This window comes from Entelurus aequoreus, linkage group LG12 (genome assembly GCF_033978785.1).
Source record: "Entelurus aequoreus isolate RoL-2023_Sb linkage group LG12, RoL_Eaeq_v1.1, whole genome shotgun sequence".
Lineage (NCBI taxonomy): Eukaryota > Metazoa > Chordata > Actinopteri > Syngnathiformes > Syngnathidae > Entelurus > Entelurus aequoreus.
The window spans coordinates 69246009-69261568 of NC_084742.1; the positions used below are offsets into that span (position 1 = coordinate 69246009).

The 15560-nt window shown below is 39.7% G+C and overlaps 1 protein-coding gene across 12 annotated transcripts in view; it reads left to right on the top strand.

The window, feature by feature from the left end:
• The window catches only part of nrcama (neuronal cell adhesion molecule a), a 141938-nt gene that overhangs the window by 106415 nt on the left and 19963 nt on the right, over positions 1 to 15560 (top strand). For 7 of the 12 annotated variants that reach the window (XM_062066541.1, XM_062066543.1, XM_062066545.1 and 4 more), the window contains 5 exons: positions 2467 to 2582; positions 5116 to 5329; positions 5400 to 5522; positions 5622 to 5798; positions 5899 to 5931. In XM_062066541.1, coding sequence (XP_061922525.1) covers positions 2467 to 2582; positions 5116 to 5329; positions 5400 to 5522; positions 5622 to 5798; positions 5899 to 5931 — 663 coding nt within the window. The remainder of the gene's footprint in view (positions 1 to 2466; positions 2583 to 5115; positions 5330 to 5399; positions 5523 to 5621; positions 5799 to 5898; positions 5932 to 15560) is intronic. The other 5 variants (XM_062066547.1, XM_062066548.1, XM_062066550.1 and 2 more) reach the window with 1 other exon arrangement.

The following is a 15560-nucleotide window of genomic DNA, read 5'->3' on the forward strand; positions in this document are numbered from 1 at the left end:
CTGAAAGGATTTAGTAGAGAACATCGACGATAAAGTTCGCAACTTTTGGTCGCTGATAAAAAAAGCCTTGCCTGTACCGGAAGTAGCGTGACGTCACAGGTTGAAGAGCGCCTCACATCTGCACATTGTTTACACCGAGAAAGCGACGATTACCACATTAATTTGAGCGAGGATGAAAGATTCGTGGATGAGGAACGTAAGAGTGAAGGATTAGAGTGCAGTGCAGGACGTATTAGGGATGATACTCGAAACCGGTTTTCCCGGTTGTTTGATAAGAAAAGAACCGAGTCCTCGGACTCGAATCCCTTTTTGAGAACCGGTACCCGTTATCAAGACCACTATAGTAAAGGAAAAGAGTTGATTCTTTATTCGAATCTCGTCCCGACCAGAAATGCTCCGTGGGACATCACAATAAATGACGTCACGTAGCTCAGTCATTAGGCGCAGATAGCGAAAGCAGGAAAACAATGGACGGGAAAAAGCGCTCCAAAGTGTAATAAAGTTCAAAACAAAAGCTATAATCCATCGAATAACTTTACTGAGAGATTTTAGCAGGGTAAAACACATGACCAACACTTTTACGACCAACCGGGCAGCTGTCGCAACGTTCTTAAAACAACCGCAGCACATACATATATATACAACATATCTCCTTTTTTTAACTTTTGTTTTTCTTTCCTTGTAAACAAAACAAAATCACACTGTATATGTGTTGTCTGTCTAATTATAAATAATGCAGACGAGGCGTGTTGGCTGAGTTCTTGACGTTTACTTTCACAGCGTGGCAACATGCAACACTTTTCGGGGCTACCGCGCATGCTCGTAACTCCCGTTGCATGCTGGGTAGTGTAGTTGTTATATTCTCTAGCTCATAACATTTTTCCCCCATAAAGAAATAATGTTAACTCAATAAAGTGTATTTCTTTTTTTAGCTTTAACTTTTCATTTATTAGCATTGTAACCACATTTGCAAAGAACTTTTCTCTTCATAGAATGTTCTTTCAATAAAGAAATAAAGTGCAAAAATGTCAAAGCATCATAACAAACAGTTATGTCAAATAGCAGCAGAAGTGCACTTTTTGGAGAGCTGTATTATTTTCAGTTTTGTGCCCAAGGGACTGATTTTATTTAACACTATATTATTATTTATAATCCCACTTAATATACTTTGGGTAACAACAGTCAATATTTTTTTTTTTTTTTTTTTTTTTTTTAGGTGGGTAACAGTCAATATTTATTTATTTATTAGATTTTATTTTTTTATTATATAATAAAAGTGAGCTTTTGTTAAACCAAATATTGTGTTTTTTTCCATATACAACAACCTTTCTGGACTCGATAAGAGAATCGATAAGGAATCGGTTCGATAAGAGGATTCGATAATAGGCTCGAACTCGATAATTCCTTATCAAACATCATCCCTAGGACGTATCTTTTTTCGCTCTGACCGTAACTTAGGTGAAAGGGCTCATTGGATTCCACACTTTCTCCTTTTTCTATTGTGGATCACGGATTTGTATTTAAAACCACCTCGGATACTATATCCTCTTGAAAATGAGAGTCGAGAATGCAAAATGGACATTCACAGTGACTTTTATCTCCACGACAATACATCGGCAAAGCACTTTAGCTACGGAGATAACGTGATAGCATCGTGCTCAACTGCAGATAGAAACAGAAGAAATAAGCCCCTGACTGGAAGGATAGACAGAAGATCAACAATACTATTATTACTTCTACTATCAGGAGACATTGAACCAAACACTGGACCTGTAACCACACGGTTAATGCTGTCCAGCCTGGCGAAGCCTAGCAATGCTGTTGCTAACGACGCCATTGAAGCTAACTTAGCTACGGGACCTCAACAGAGCTATGCTAAAAACATTAGCTCTCCACCTACGCCAGCCCTCATCTGCTCATCACCACCCGTGCTCACCTGCGTTCCAGCGATCGACGGCGCGACGGAGGACTTCAGATCATCGGTGCGGTCGGCGGCTAGCGTCGGATAGCGCGTCTGCTATCCAACTCAAAGTCCTCCTGGTTGTGTTGCTGTAGCCAGCCGCTAATACACCGATCCCACCTACAGCTTTCTTCTTTGCAGTCTCCGTTGTTAATTGAACAAATTGCAAAAGATTCACCAACACAGATGTCCAGAATACTGTGGAATTATGTGGTGAAAACAGACGACTTAAGCTGGCCACCGTGCTATTCCAAAATGTCTGCTTCAACCCGTGACGTCACGCGCAAACGTCATCATCATACCATTTTCAGCCGGATATTTCCCGGGAAATTTAAAAATGGCACTTTATAAGTTAACCCGGCCGTATTGGCATGTGTTGCAATGTTAAGATTTCATCATTGATATATAAACTATCAGACTGCGTGGTCGCTAGTAGTGGCTTTCAGTAGGCCTTTAAATCATGTTCAGTCTGTGCTAACTGCCAACTTTTTGGTTTTCCCGGGCAGTGCCTACATCGGCGCCTGACGACGTTCTGGTCTTGGTTCACAACAGCACCCTGGCAGAAGTGCACTGGGAGCCGGTGTCCGCTCACTCAATCAGGGGGAAACTGAAGGGATACAAGGTAACAAAATGAGAGGCCTTGAGTGGTTGAAGGTTGTCCTCACATGCTGTCATGCCGTTTGTTGTTGCGCGAAAGATAATTCACGTCGACTGTCACACACAACCCTGACACTTGAACATACCTCGCTAACAGAGTGAGCTTAGCATAGCAATGTGGTTACGCAATGATGGCTTGTCTCAGGGTCACAGCTTACTGATGATAAAGTCGGCTGACAGTGCAACAAACAGGTATTTTACTGTCAAAATATTAGGCTTGAAACCTATAACGGTTCCCTGGAGTAACTTAACATTTTTTTTAAATCAGCCAGCAGCACATTCTAAACTTATAAGAAAACAAAAATAAAACAGCAAAAACATTTGTAAAACATAAAAAATATATACCATATTTCCTTGAATTGGCGCCGGGAATATGGTATTCGCATGCCTCGAATTACAGCCGGGTCAAAGTCGTTTCGCAAAATAATTAGCGCATGCTTGGCACTTCCGCCGGGTCAAATATGAGTCATTAAATGACTCCCGCCTGCTGTTGGTAGAGGGCGCTAATGATCCTTCTTGCGACTGCTGGTACTGCAGAAGAGTGCTGCAGAAGAAGACAACCGGCAGCAAGAGTGCGCAGCCATTGTTTGCTTGGACTTTTAACATGGAGGATTACATATCTAAAATAAAACAGTTTTCTAAACTGGACTTTCAATCGAAGCAGGAGGTAATACTTAAAAGGAAGATCTCCATCGAGACAGAGAGACTTTTAAAACTGAAGAAAGATAAGGAAGACTTCTATATCGATGCTTTTCTTCAAAATGAGCTGGCATGGACTCATTTATACCTAAAGGTAAGACAATAATAACGTTTTTTTAATTAAATGTGCTTTTCATGATAAGGTAAGCGCCGGAGTGAGAAGAGGTTTTAAAATAATTAGCGCCCCTGCGGCTATTCAAGGAAATACGGTATATGATATTGTGAGAAAAAGGTTTAATTGGTAATAAACACAGCCTTAATAATAATAAAAATGCGCTTCGTCACCTGTAACATGTTTTTCTTTAAATATACACTACTGTTCAAAAGTTTGGGGTCACCCAAACAATTTTGTGGAATAGCCTTAATTTCTAATAACAAGCATAGACTGTCGAGGTTTCAGATGAAAGTTCTCTTTTTCTGGCCATTTTGAGCGTTTAATTGACCCCACAAATGTGATGCTCCAGAAACTCAATCTGCTCAAAGGAAGGACAATGCTGAAGAAACAAGTCCATGTCAGAAAACCAACAAATTTAGCTGAACTGCACCAATTTTGTCAAGAGGAGTGGTAAAAAAAATTCAAGCAGAAGCTTGTGGATGGCTACCAAAAGCGCCTTATTGCAGTGAAACTTGTAACCAAATATTAACATTGCTGTATGTATACCCTATGTATACGAGAGATAGCTTGTATCCTGAAAAACTCGTAAGCCGGGGCTCTTGAGGTACCACTGTATATACACTACCGTTCAAAAGTTTGGGGTCACATTGAAATGTCCTTATTTTTGAAGGAAAAGCACTGTACTTTTCAATGAAGATAACTTTAAACTAGTCTTAACTGTAAAGAAATACACTCTATACATTGCTAATGTGGTAAATGACTATTCTAGCTGCAAATGTCTGGTTTTTGGTGCAATATCTACATAGGTGTATAGAGGCCCATTTCCAGCAACTATCACTCCAGTGTTCTAATGGTACAATGTGTTTGCTCATTGGCTCAGAAGGCTAATTGATGATTAGAAAACCCTTGTGCAATCATGTTCACACATCTGAAAACACTTTAGCTCGTTACAGAAGCTACACAACTGACCTTCCTTTGAGCAGATTGACTTTCTGGAGCATCACATTTGTGGGGTCAATTAAACGCTCAAAATGGCCAGAAAAAGAGAACTTTCATCTGAAACTCGACAGTCTATTCTTGTTCTTAGAAATGAAGGCTATTCCACTAAATTGTTTGGGTGACCCCAAACTTTTGAACGGTAGTGTATATATATATATATATATATATATATATATACATATATACATTTATGAAACACATTTACCATCACATTTATGTTAACATGGACCGTTTATTTCTTTTGTGTTATTAATGTGGTATTTTAAGATGGAAGGGCTTCGGTGAAAATAAAACTGTAGAGTAATACTTTATATTTATGGCCCTTACTGTATATATACATATATTAATATGTAACATGTTATCATATCGCGACTTGTCCAGGGTGTACCCCGCCTTCCGCCCGATTGTAGCTGAGATAGGCTCCAGCGCCCCCGAAGGGAATAAGCGGTAGAAAATGGATGGATGGATGGATGTTAGCATATCTAAATAGGTTTGTTTTTGCCTGTTTACAAACTTAAAACTATTCAAAAGGTCAGATTTTTCAGTACGGTGCCATCTTTTCTGTATGGTTAAGTTCTAAACCCACATACAGTATATTTTTGAAGACACCTTCAAATGTTTCCCTGAGGTTATATTCAAGTAACCGAAAGATAGCGTCTAACGGTGCCTTCATGGTGTCTGGCAGGTATATTACCGGCGTGAGCGAGGCTTGCACAAGACCGAGGAGGAGGCAGATCAAGAATCTCAAGACCAGGTTCTGACCTTCAGCGGGAATAGTACTGAGGGCTCTCTGCCGGGCCTCCAACCCTACAGCCTGTACAACCTCTTCATCAGGGTCCTGAATAGCAAAGGAGAAGGTCCTCCTAGTCCAGATAAGCAGTTTGAGACACCAGAGGGAGGTGTGTACACCCAAATTTAACATGGACCTTTTAGCTTTGTTTCAATTGTCTGAAAGTTGTTGTGTTTCAGTTCCAGGCCCTCCTTCGTTTCTCAATGTCTTGAACCCCAGTTTGGACTCTCTCACTCTGGAATGGGGCCCACCGCTGAACAACAATGGACGCCTTATTGGATACACTCTCAAATACCAGCCAGGTACCAGCACCCTCCTCACGGCATCCATATTTGTAGTTTTAAATTAAAAAAAACATATCAAACTCTATAAATGTGTCTGTTTGTCATGTTGTCGCCCAGTCAACAACACCGTTGAAATGGGGCCGGTCAAGATGATGGAATTTCCGGTCAACGAGACGACCGTGACTCTGGACAACCTGAACTCTAGCGTGCTGTACAAGTTTGACTTAAGTGCAAAGACGATCAAAGGAGCCGGGGCCAACACCACAAGAGAGGCGTCCACCGTCATGGAAACAAGTGAGTTAACTTTACAGGAAAATGGAGAGTAGCATGAGGTCCGACCACACTCACCTTCCGTGTCGCCACTATTCCGTCTCTTTTTGCTTTCTCTCTGAAGCTCATACTGGTCCCACTATAGAGGCGGGTAAAGGTAACCAGTGAAACACTCCTTTTTTATTATCCCTGCATGTTTTAGGGGTAAACTTAAGCCTATGTTAGCGATAATTTAGTAGGATCTTGATTGAAAAGTAATGTTCTGTCCCTCTAACCCAAACTGCTTTAATTTGATGGCAAATGAATAGCATGTCAGCCGTTTTTGTGCAGTTGCATGCTGTAAAATACTCCCAGACGTCCAAGGTCGCCAGTGCACTGTAACTTTTTTTAACATTCCGTTAGCAATGCATGAATGTGCACTAATTAATAGACATTGCTGTGCTGGATGCTTATTGTTAAGCTTCGGATAGAGCAGACTGTTGTTTAAAGCAACAGAACCAAGGGCCTCATGTATTAAGAATTGTGTGGATTTCCTACAAAAAAAATGGTCCACGCTCAAATCCAGAAAACGTCGTATACACAAATAGTTTCGGATGTCATAAATTGTGCGCACACATTAATCCAAGCACATTTCTTTTCACCGTATTTTCTGGACCATAGGGCGCACAATTATAAGGCGCTCTGCCGATGAGCGGGTCTATTCAGGTCTATTTTCATACAAAAGGTGCACTGGATTATAAGGCGCATTAAAGGCCTACTGAAATACGATTTTTTTTTATTTAAACGGGAATAGCAGATCCATTCTATGTGTCATACTTGATCATTTCGCGATATTGCCATATTTTTGCTGAAAGGATTTAGTAGAGAAAATCGACGATAAAGTTCGCAACTTTTGCTCGCTGATAAAAAAAAGCCTTGCCTGTACCGGAAGTAGCGTGACGTCACAGGAGCTAGTATTCCTCACAATTCCCCGTTGTTTACAATGGAGCGAGAGCGATTCGGACCGAGAAAGTGATGATTACCCCATTAATTTGAGCGAGGATGAAAGATTCGTAGATGAGGAACGTTACAGTGAAGGACTTGAGAGGCAGTGATGGACGTATCTTTTTTCGCTCTGACCGTAACTTAGGTACAAGCTGGCTCATTGGATTCCACACTCTCTCCTTTTTCTATTGTGGATCACGGATTTGTATTTTAAACCACCTGGGATACTATATCCTCTTGAAAATGAGAGTCGAGAACGCGAAATGGACATTCAGTGCCTTTTATCTCCACGACAATACATCGGCGAAATGCTTTAGCTACGAGCTAACGTGATAGCATCGTGCTTTAACTGCATATAGAAACAAAAAAAATGAACCCCTGACTGGAAGGATAGATAGAAAATCAACAATACTATTAAACCGTGGACATGTAAATACACGGTTAATGCTTTCCAGGCTGGCGAAGGTTAACAATGCTGTGCTAACGACGCCATTGAAGCTAACTTAGCAACCGGACCGCACAGAGCTATGCTAAAAACATTAGCTCTCCACCTACGCCAGCCAGCCCTCATCTGCTCATCAACACCCGTGCTCACCTGCGTTCCAGCGATCGGCAGAAGGACGAAGGACTTCACCCGATGCGTTTGGCGGCCCGGAGACGTAGGAAGTCAAGGTGAGGTCGGCGGCTAGCGCGTCTGCTCTCCAACAAAGTCCTCCTGGTTGTGTTGCTGTAGTCCGCTGCTAATACACCGATCCCACCTACAACTGTCTTCTTTGCAGCCTTCATTGTTCATTAAACAAATTGCAAAAGATGTCCAGAATACTGTGGAATTATGAAATGAAAACAGAGCTTTTTGTATAGGATTCTACGGGGTACCATAACTTCCGTTACTCTGACTTCGTCACGCGCATACGTCATCATACCGCGACGTTTCAGCCGGATATTTCCCGGGAAATTTTAAATGTCACTTTATAAGTTAACCCGGCCGTATTGGCATGTGTTGCAATGTTAAGATTTCATCATTGATATATAAACTATCAGACTGCGTGGTCGGTAGTAGTGGCTTTCAGTAGGCCTTTAAACGGGGATAGCAGGTCCATTCTATGTGTCATACTTGATCATTTCGCGATATTGCCATATTTTTGCTGAAAGGATTTAGTAGAGAACATCGACGATAAAGTTCGCAACTTTTGGTCGCTGATAAAAAAGCCTTGCCTGTACCGGAAGTAGTGTGACGTCACCGGTTGTGGAGCTCCTCACATCTGCACATTGTTTACAATCATGGCCACCAGCAGCGAGAGCGATTCGGACCGAGAAAGCGACGATTACCCCATTCATTTGAGCGAGGATGAAAGATTCGTGGATGAGGAAAGTGAGAGTGAAGGATTAGAGGGCAGTGGAAGCGATTCAGATAGGGAAGATGCTGTGAGAGGCGGGTGGGACCTGATATTCAGCTGGGAATGACTAAAACAGTAAATAAACACAAGACATATATATATACTCTATTAGCCACAACACAACCAGGCTTATATTTAATATGCCACAAATTAATCCCGCATAACAAACACCTCCCCCCTCCCGTCCATATAACCCGCCAATACAACTCAAACACCCGCACAACACACTCAATCCCACAGCCCAAAGTACCGTTCACCTCCCCAAAGTTCATACAGCACATATATTTCCCCAAAGTCCCCAAAGTTACGTACGTGACATGCACATAGCGGCACCCACGTACGGGCAAGCGATCAAATGTTTGGAAGCCGCAGCTGCGTACTCACGGTACCGCGTATCCAACTCAAAGTCCTCCTAGTAAGAGTCTCTGTTGCTGCTACGGAGTGGTACATATCCGGTAAAATGCGGATGTCGGGAGCAGTACAGAGCAGTTGCGTGAGAGGTTTACTGGCGACGCTTGATGACCTCATCAAACCGCCGCGAGCGGAGCATAACAACAACAAGAGTGTGTTGTTGCCGGTGCTGTAGCCGTGGCTAACAAGCGAGCTCGCTCGGTGACTGACTAACGACACCATGTCTATGGTTTGTGATTATTTTAAAGTGTGTCAGACGGATAAAAAACTGGCAATTTGCAATGACTGCAAAAAGTTGGTTATGCGAGGAGGAACCAAGACGTCTTCCTTTAATACGAGCAATTTGATCTCCCACCTCTTCAAGAATCATAATGAGATACACGATGAATACAAGCGGAAGATGGATGAAAAGCAAACACCGAAAAAAAGTAGTACCACACAGTTGTCGCTTAAAGGCCTACTGAAAGCCACTACTACCGACCACGCAGTCTGATAGTTTATATATCAATGATGAAATCTTAACATTGCAACACATGCCAATACGGCCGGGTTAACTTATAAAGTGACATTTTAAATCTCCCGGGAAATATCCGGCTGAAACGTCGCGGTATGATGACGTATGCGCGTGACGAAGTCAGAGTAACGGAAGTTATGGTACCCCGTAGAATCCTATACAAAAAGCTCTGTTTTCATTTCATAATTCCACAGTATTCTGGACATCTTTTGCAATTTTTTTAATGAACAATGAAGGCTGCAAAGAAGACAGTTGTAGGTGGGATCAGTGTATTAGCAGCGGACTACAGCAACACAACCAGGAGGACTTTGTTGGAGCGCTAGCCGCGCTAGCTGTGCTAGCCGCCGACCTCACCTTGACTTCCTACGTCTCCGGGCCGCCAAACGCATCGGGTGAAGTCCTCCGTCCTTCTGCCGATCGCTGGAACGCAGGTGAGCACGGGTGTTGATGAGTAGATGAGGGCTGGCTGGCATAGGTGGAGAGCTAATGTTTTTAGCATAGCTCTGTGCAGTCCGGTTGCTAAGTTAGCTTCAATGGCGTCGTTAGCACAGCATTGTTAACCTTCGCCAGTCTGGAAAGCATTAACCGTGTATTTACATGTCCACGGTTTAATAGTATTGTTGATTTTCTATCTATCCTTCCAGTCAGGGGTTTATTTTTTTTGTTTCTATATGCAGTTAAAGCAAGATGCTATCACGTTAGCTCGTAGCTAAAGCATTTCGCCGATGTATTGTCTTGGAGATAAAAGGCACTTAATGTCCATTTCGCGTTCTCAACTCTCATTTTCAAGAGGATATAGTATCCCAGGTGGTTTAAAATACAAATCTGTGATCTACAATAGAAAAAGGAGAGTGTGGAATCCAATGAGCCAGCTTGTACCTAAGTTACGGTCAGAGCGAAAAAAGATACGTCCATCACTGCCTCTCAAGTCATTCACTGTAACGTTCCTCATCCACGAATCTTTCATCCTCGCTCAAATTAATGGGGTAATCGTCACTTTCTCGGTCCGAATCTCTCTCGCTCCATTGTAAACAACGGGGAATTGTGAGGAATACTAGCTCCTGTGACGTCACGCTACTTCCGCTACAGGCAAGGCTTTTTTTTATCAGCGAGCAAAAGTTGCGAACTTTATCGTCGATTTTCTCTACTAAATCCTTTCAGCAAAAATATGGCAATATCGCGAAATGATCAAGTATGACACATAGAACGGATCTGCTATTCCCGTTTAAATAAAAAAAAATCCTTTCAGTAGGCCTTTAAAGACTCCGCCGGGGAAAAACAAAAATACAACAAAAACCACCCCAGGACGAAAGCCCACGTTGCTGGTTATTACTCTATTATACTTTTATTGTTTTTGTAGCTGTTGTTTTGAGGCATGTTTAAAAATAATAATAAAATAATGCACTTTGTGAAAGTCAAAGTATAGTATTTCCCATAGTTGTAGTGGGTATCAGGATTATCTCAGGGAGAGCATGTCCCAAATTCCAAGCTGCTGTTTTGAGGCATGTTAAAAAAAAATTATGCACTTTGTGACTTCAATAAAAAATATGGCAGTGCCATGTTGGCACTTTTACCCACAACTTGAGTTGAAGTTGTTCTCTTATTTTGGAAAACCTTGTTACATTGTTTAATGCATCCAGCGGGGCATCACAACAAAATTAGGCATAATAATGTGTTAATTCCACAACTGTATATATCGGTATCGGTTGATATCGGAATCAGTAATTACGAGTTGGACAATATCGGATATCGGCAAAAAAGCCATTATCGGACATCTCTAGTCCTCACAAATATTAATATAAAAAGTTAAACGTTTGCATTGGCGAAAAAGTGCATTTTGAGTCCTTGCCTCAATCTTTTTACATTGTTGAAATGAAATGTTGGCAAAGCCCGAACGACGACCACTGCGCGCGGCCAAAGTATCCAAAACATGTAGAAATGTGCAAACGTGAAGCTTGAAGTTGGCTCATTTCACTCTCAATACATCGCGTGCGTCAGGTTGTTGTGCGTATGCACGCTTAAAACATGAGGCTCCAGGTGCTTAGCACTGCTTCCGTATTGAATGAATGAATGTGCACTAATTGATAGGTAGTCCCATGCATGATAGGTAGTCCCATGCATGATAGGTAGTCACATGCATGATGCTCCTGCACGTGTTAGAACAAGATTTCGAGAGATGATATGATACATCAGGGGTGTCCAAACTTTTTCCACCAAGGGCCGCAAACTGAAAAATCACAGCTGCTGCGACTTCTACATTTTACCTTCTTGCTCTATTTTTCCCAAATTTAGCCGTTTTTCTCTTTCATTTTAGGGTCACTGAAACGGTGCAATTTGCTTGTTGTAACTCACATTTTTCAACTCTAAATCTTCTAATACTCACTCACATTTAGAGATGTCCGATAATATCGGTCTGCCGATATTATCGGCCGATAAATGCGTTAAAATGTAATACCGGAAATTATCGGTATCGTTTTTTTTATTATCAGTATCGTTTTTTTAATTTATTTTTTTATTAAATCCACATAAAAAAAACACAAGATACACTTACAATTAGGGCACCAACCCAAAAAACCTCCCTCCCCCATTTACACTCATTCACACAAAAGGGTTGTTTCTTTCTGTTATTAATATTCTGGTTCCTACATTATATATCAATATATATCAATACAGTCTGCAAGGGATACAGTCCGTAAGCACACATGATTGTGCGTGCTGCTGGTCCACTAATAATACTAACCTTTAACAGTTAATTTTACAAATTTTCAATAATTACTAGTTTCTATGAAACTGTTTTTGTATTGTTTTACTTTCTTTTTTATTCAAGAAAATGTTTTTAATTTATTTATCTTATTTTATTTGATTCATTTTTTTTAAAAGTACCTTATCTTCACCATACCTGGTTGTCCAAATTAGGCATAATAATGTGTTAATTCCACGACTGTATATATCGGTTGATATCGGTATCGGTTGATATCGGTATCGGTAATTAAAGAGTTGGACAATATCGGCATATCGGATATCGGCAAAAAGCCATTATCGGACATCCCTACTCACATTGATCTACTCCAAATGTGTAGTGGCCAATCTCAGGCAACTTTATTATTTTAATTTTTTTTGTACAAGGTTCCTAAGCTTAAGATGACTCATTTAAGGGAACGGGACTGAAATTTACAGGAGTGACTTTTTAACATAGCATTAGCAAATATTGTACATGAAATATAGAGAGTTGGGATATTATTAAAAAAATATACAGAAATAATAAATGAGTAAATTTACTTTTGGCCTTCCCATGTCCTCCATAAGATCTGAATGGTGAGGTTCCTGTGTGACTTGTGGAATAGTCACATTACTTTCGGAAGGGGTGAAGTGTTAGAGTTACAGGACTGAGTGGAAAAACCAGAGACATGATAAAAGTGTGAATTTCCAACTGAAAATATATAAAGGTATAGTCGGAACAAACAGTAACACAAAAATGTAAACATTTCTAAAGGATTGAAATGATTATACGTCAAGTGTAAAGGGGTTGTTTGCAAGTTGCAACCTTTATGCAGCGGTCAAGCGGGCGCAAGTAATGTAAGTAGGCCTTTTCCAGCTTTGAGCAAAGAATGACGTAAACTATACCATGCATTAGCTTTGTATGTTGTGTTGCGTCTGACCAATCTACCTCTCAGGGAATTAAAGTCACTGGTCAATCCCAAGTTCTTTCAGATGACATATATGCAGAGTAAGAAGGACCATCAAGACAGAATAGGAATATTATCATGTTTTTACTGAAGCTTCAGGAGACCAGCCCACATCAATACAGTCATACCGTCATCTAGGGATGGTCTAACATTCAAACGGAAGAGACGACTCCTTGCATACGAAGAAAGCCCCCTCCCTCTCCAAATAGAAATACAGGCTCATTGTTCTACTACAGATAAGATATAAGGGAGTACTACATTGCAAGCCTTCAAGGTAACATACACAGTTTACTTGTGGACATAAAATGAAAAAATAGAAAGAGTACGAATGGAAAACCACTAGCTCTTTAAACATGACTATGAATAAAGAAAGAACACTTAAACATAGATGCATTCTCCACAGTTGTCAGCTAATGATAGCGATTTGGTAGAGTTTAGCTAACTTTAGCTATCATTGAATAATAACAGCAACATAACTGTAAAATTGTTAGTTGCTTTCCTGAGACTGCTTTTTGTGTTTGTGCACACAGTCTAATTTCTCGGGGCCGAAGAGCATTTTTTATTCAATATAATTAGTAATTTTGAAAAATAAAAATATTTAGAAAAATATGTTATGTTAAACCACCAATCATGGTAACAAACAGTATAGCTCGTGGTGTTCTCGTTATATGTTTAGGTTTAAAATTTTTTACTTTGAGTTGCAAACAACCCGTTTTTAGTATAATTTTAGGAAGCAGGGACAGGCAACATATGCTATTTTTCCAGCGTTCAAAGTAAATTAATCTTTTAAATGTGTGATCATGTGGCTGCATGGTCGCCGTGATCCCAATTTGCAAAGGACAGCAAGAGACTAGATGCAGGAAAACTGTATTTAATATAAGAAAAATCACAGAAAGGAAATGTGCAGCTGGGAGTGCACTCGAAGGGAAAGCTATGCAATACAATAACTGAACTAAACAGGCTTCAAAGTAAACTTAACGGAATGCAAGATAACTGCATTATCAGCAGAATACACATTCAAAAAGCTTTCACAAAACAATGTTCCAACCAATACCGCTGAATCTAAATAGGCTAAATTGCAAACTGAGAACAGCTGGCAGACAAAGTAAAGATGCTGCTAAGACCAGAAACAGGAAGTGGAAACTTGAAAAGAAGCGCGCTAGACAGGAACTAAAACAACAAACATAGTAAAGCGCCCACAAAACCAAAACAAGGTATGACATGTCGCTACAGGTTGTGACAAAATAGTATATATTTACTATATATATTTAGCGTACAAACATAGTATATATATAGTATAGTACAGGAGTCACCAACCTTTTTGAAAGCAAGAGCTACTTCTTGGGTACTGATTAATGCGAAGGGCTACCAGTTTGATACACACTTAAATAAGATGCCAGAAATAGCCAATTTGCTCAATATACCTTTAACTCTATGTTATTATTAATAATTAATGATATGTACACTTAATTGAATGGTTTAAAAGAGGAGAAAACACAAAAAAATGACAATTACATTTTGAAACATAGTCTATCTTCAATTTCGACTCTTTAAAATTCAAAATTCAACCGAAAAAAAGAAGAGAAAAACTAGCTAATTCGAATCTTTTTGAAAAAATTAAAAAAAATAATTTATGGAACATCATTAGTAATTTTTCCTGATTAAGATTAATTTTAGAATTTTGATAACATGTTTTAAATAGGTTAAAATCCAATCTGCACTTTGTTAGAATATATAACAAATTGGACCAAGCTATATTTCTAACAAAGACAAATCATTATTTCTTCTAGATTTTCCAGAACAACATTTTTTCTAAGAAATTCAAAAGACTTTGAAATAAGATTTAAATTTGATTCTACAGATTTTCTAGATTTGCCAGAATATTTTTTTTTGAATTTTAATCATAATAAGTTTGAAGAAATATTTCACAAATATTCTTCGTCGAAAAAACAGAAGCTAAAATGAAGAATTAAATTAAAATGTATTTATTATTCTTTACAATAAAAAATAAATTTACTTGAACATTGGTTTAAATTGTCAGGAAAGAAGAGGAAGGAATTTAAAAGGTAAAAAGGTATATGTGTTTAAAAATCCTAAAATCATTTTTAAGGTTGTATTTTTTCTCTAAAATTGTCTTTCTGAAAGTTATAAGAAGCAAAGTAAAAAAATAATGAATTTTTTTTAAACAAGTGAAGACCAAGTCTTTAAAATATTTTCTTGGATTTTCAAATTCTATTTGAGTTTTGTCTCTCTTAGAATTAAAAATGTCGGGCAAAGCGAGACCAGCTTGCTACTAAATAAATACAATTTTAAAAAATAGAGTCAGCTCACTGGTAAGTGCTGCTATTTGAGCTATTTTTAGAACAGGCCAGCGGGCTACTCATCTGGTCCTTACGGGCTACGCATACTTAAACAGCCATACAGGTCACACTGAGGGTGTGCGTACAAACAACTTTAACACTGTTACAAATATGCGTCACACTGTGAACCCACACCAAACAAGAATGACAAACACATTTCGGGAGAACATCCGCACCGTAACACAACATAAACACAACAGAACAAATACCCAGAACCCCTTGCAGCACTAACTCTTCTGGGACGCTACAATATACACCCCCCGCTACCCCCTACAAACCCCCCCCCCCCGACCCTGCCCACCTCAACCTCCTCATGCTCTCTCAGGGAGAGCATGTCCCAAATTCCAAGCTGGCTGTTTTGAGGCATGTTAAAAAAAAATAATGCACTTTGTGACTTCAATGATAAATATGGCAGTGCCATGTTGGCATTTTTT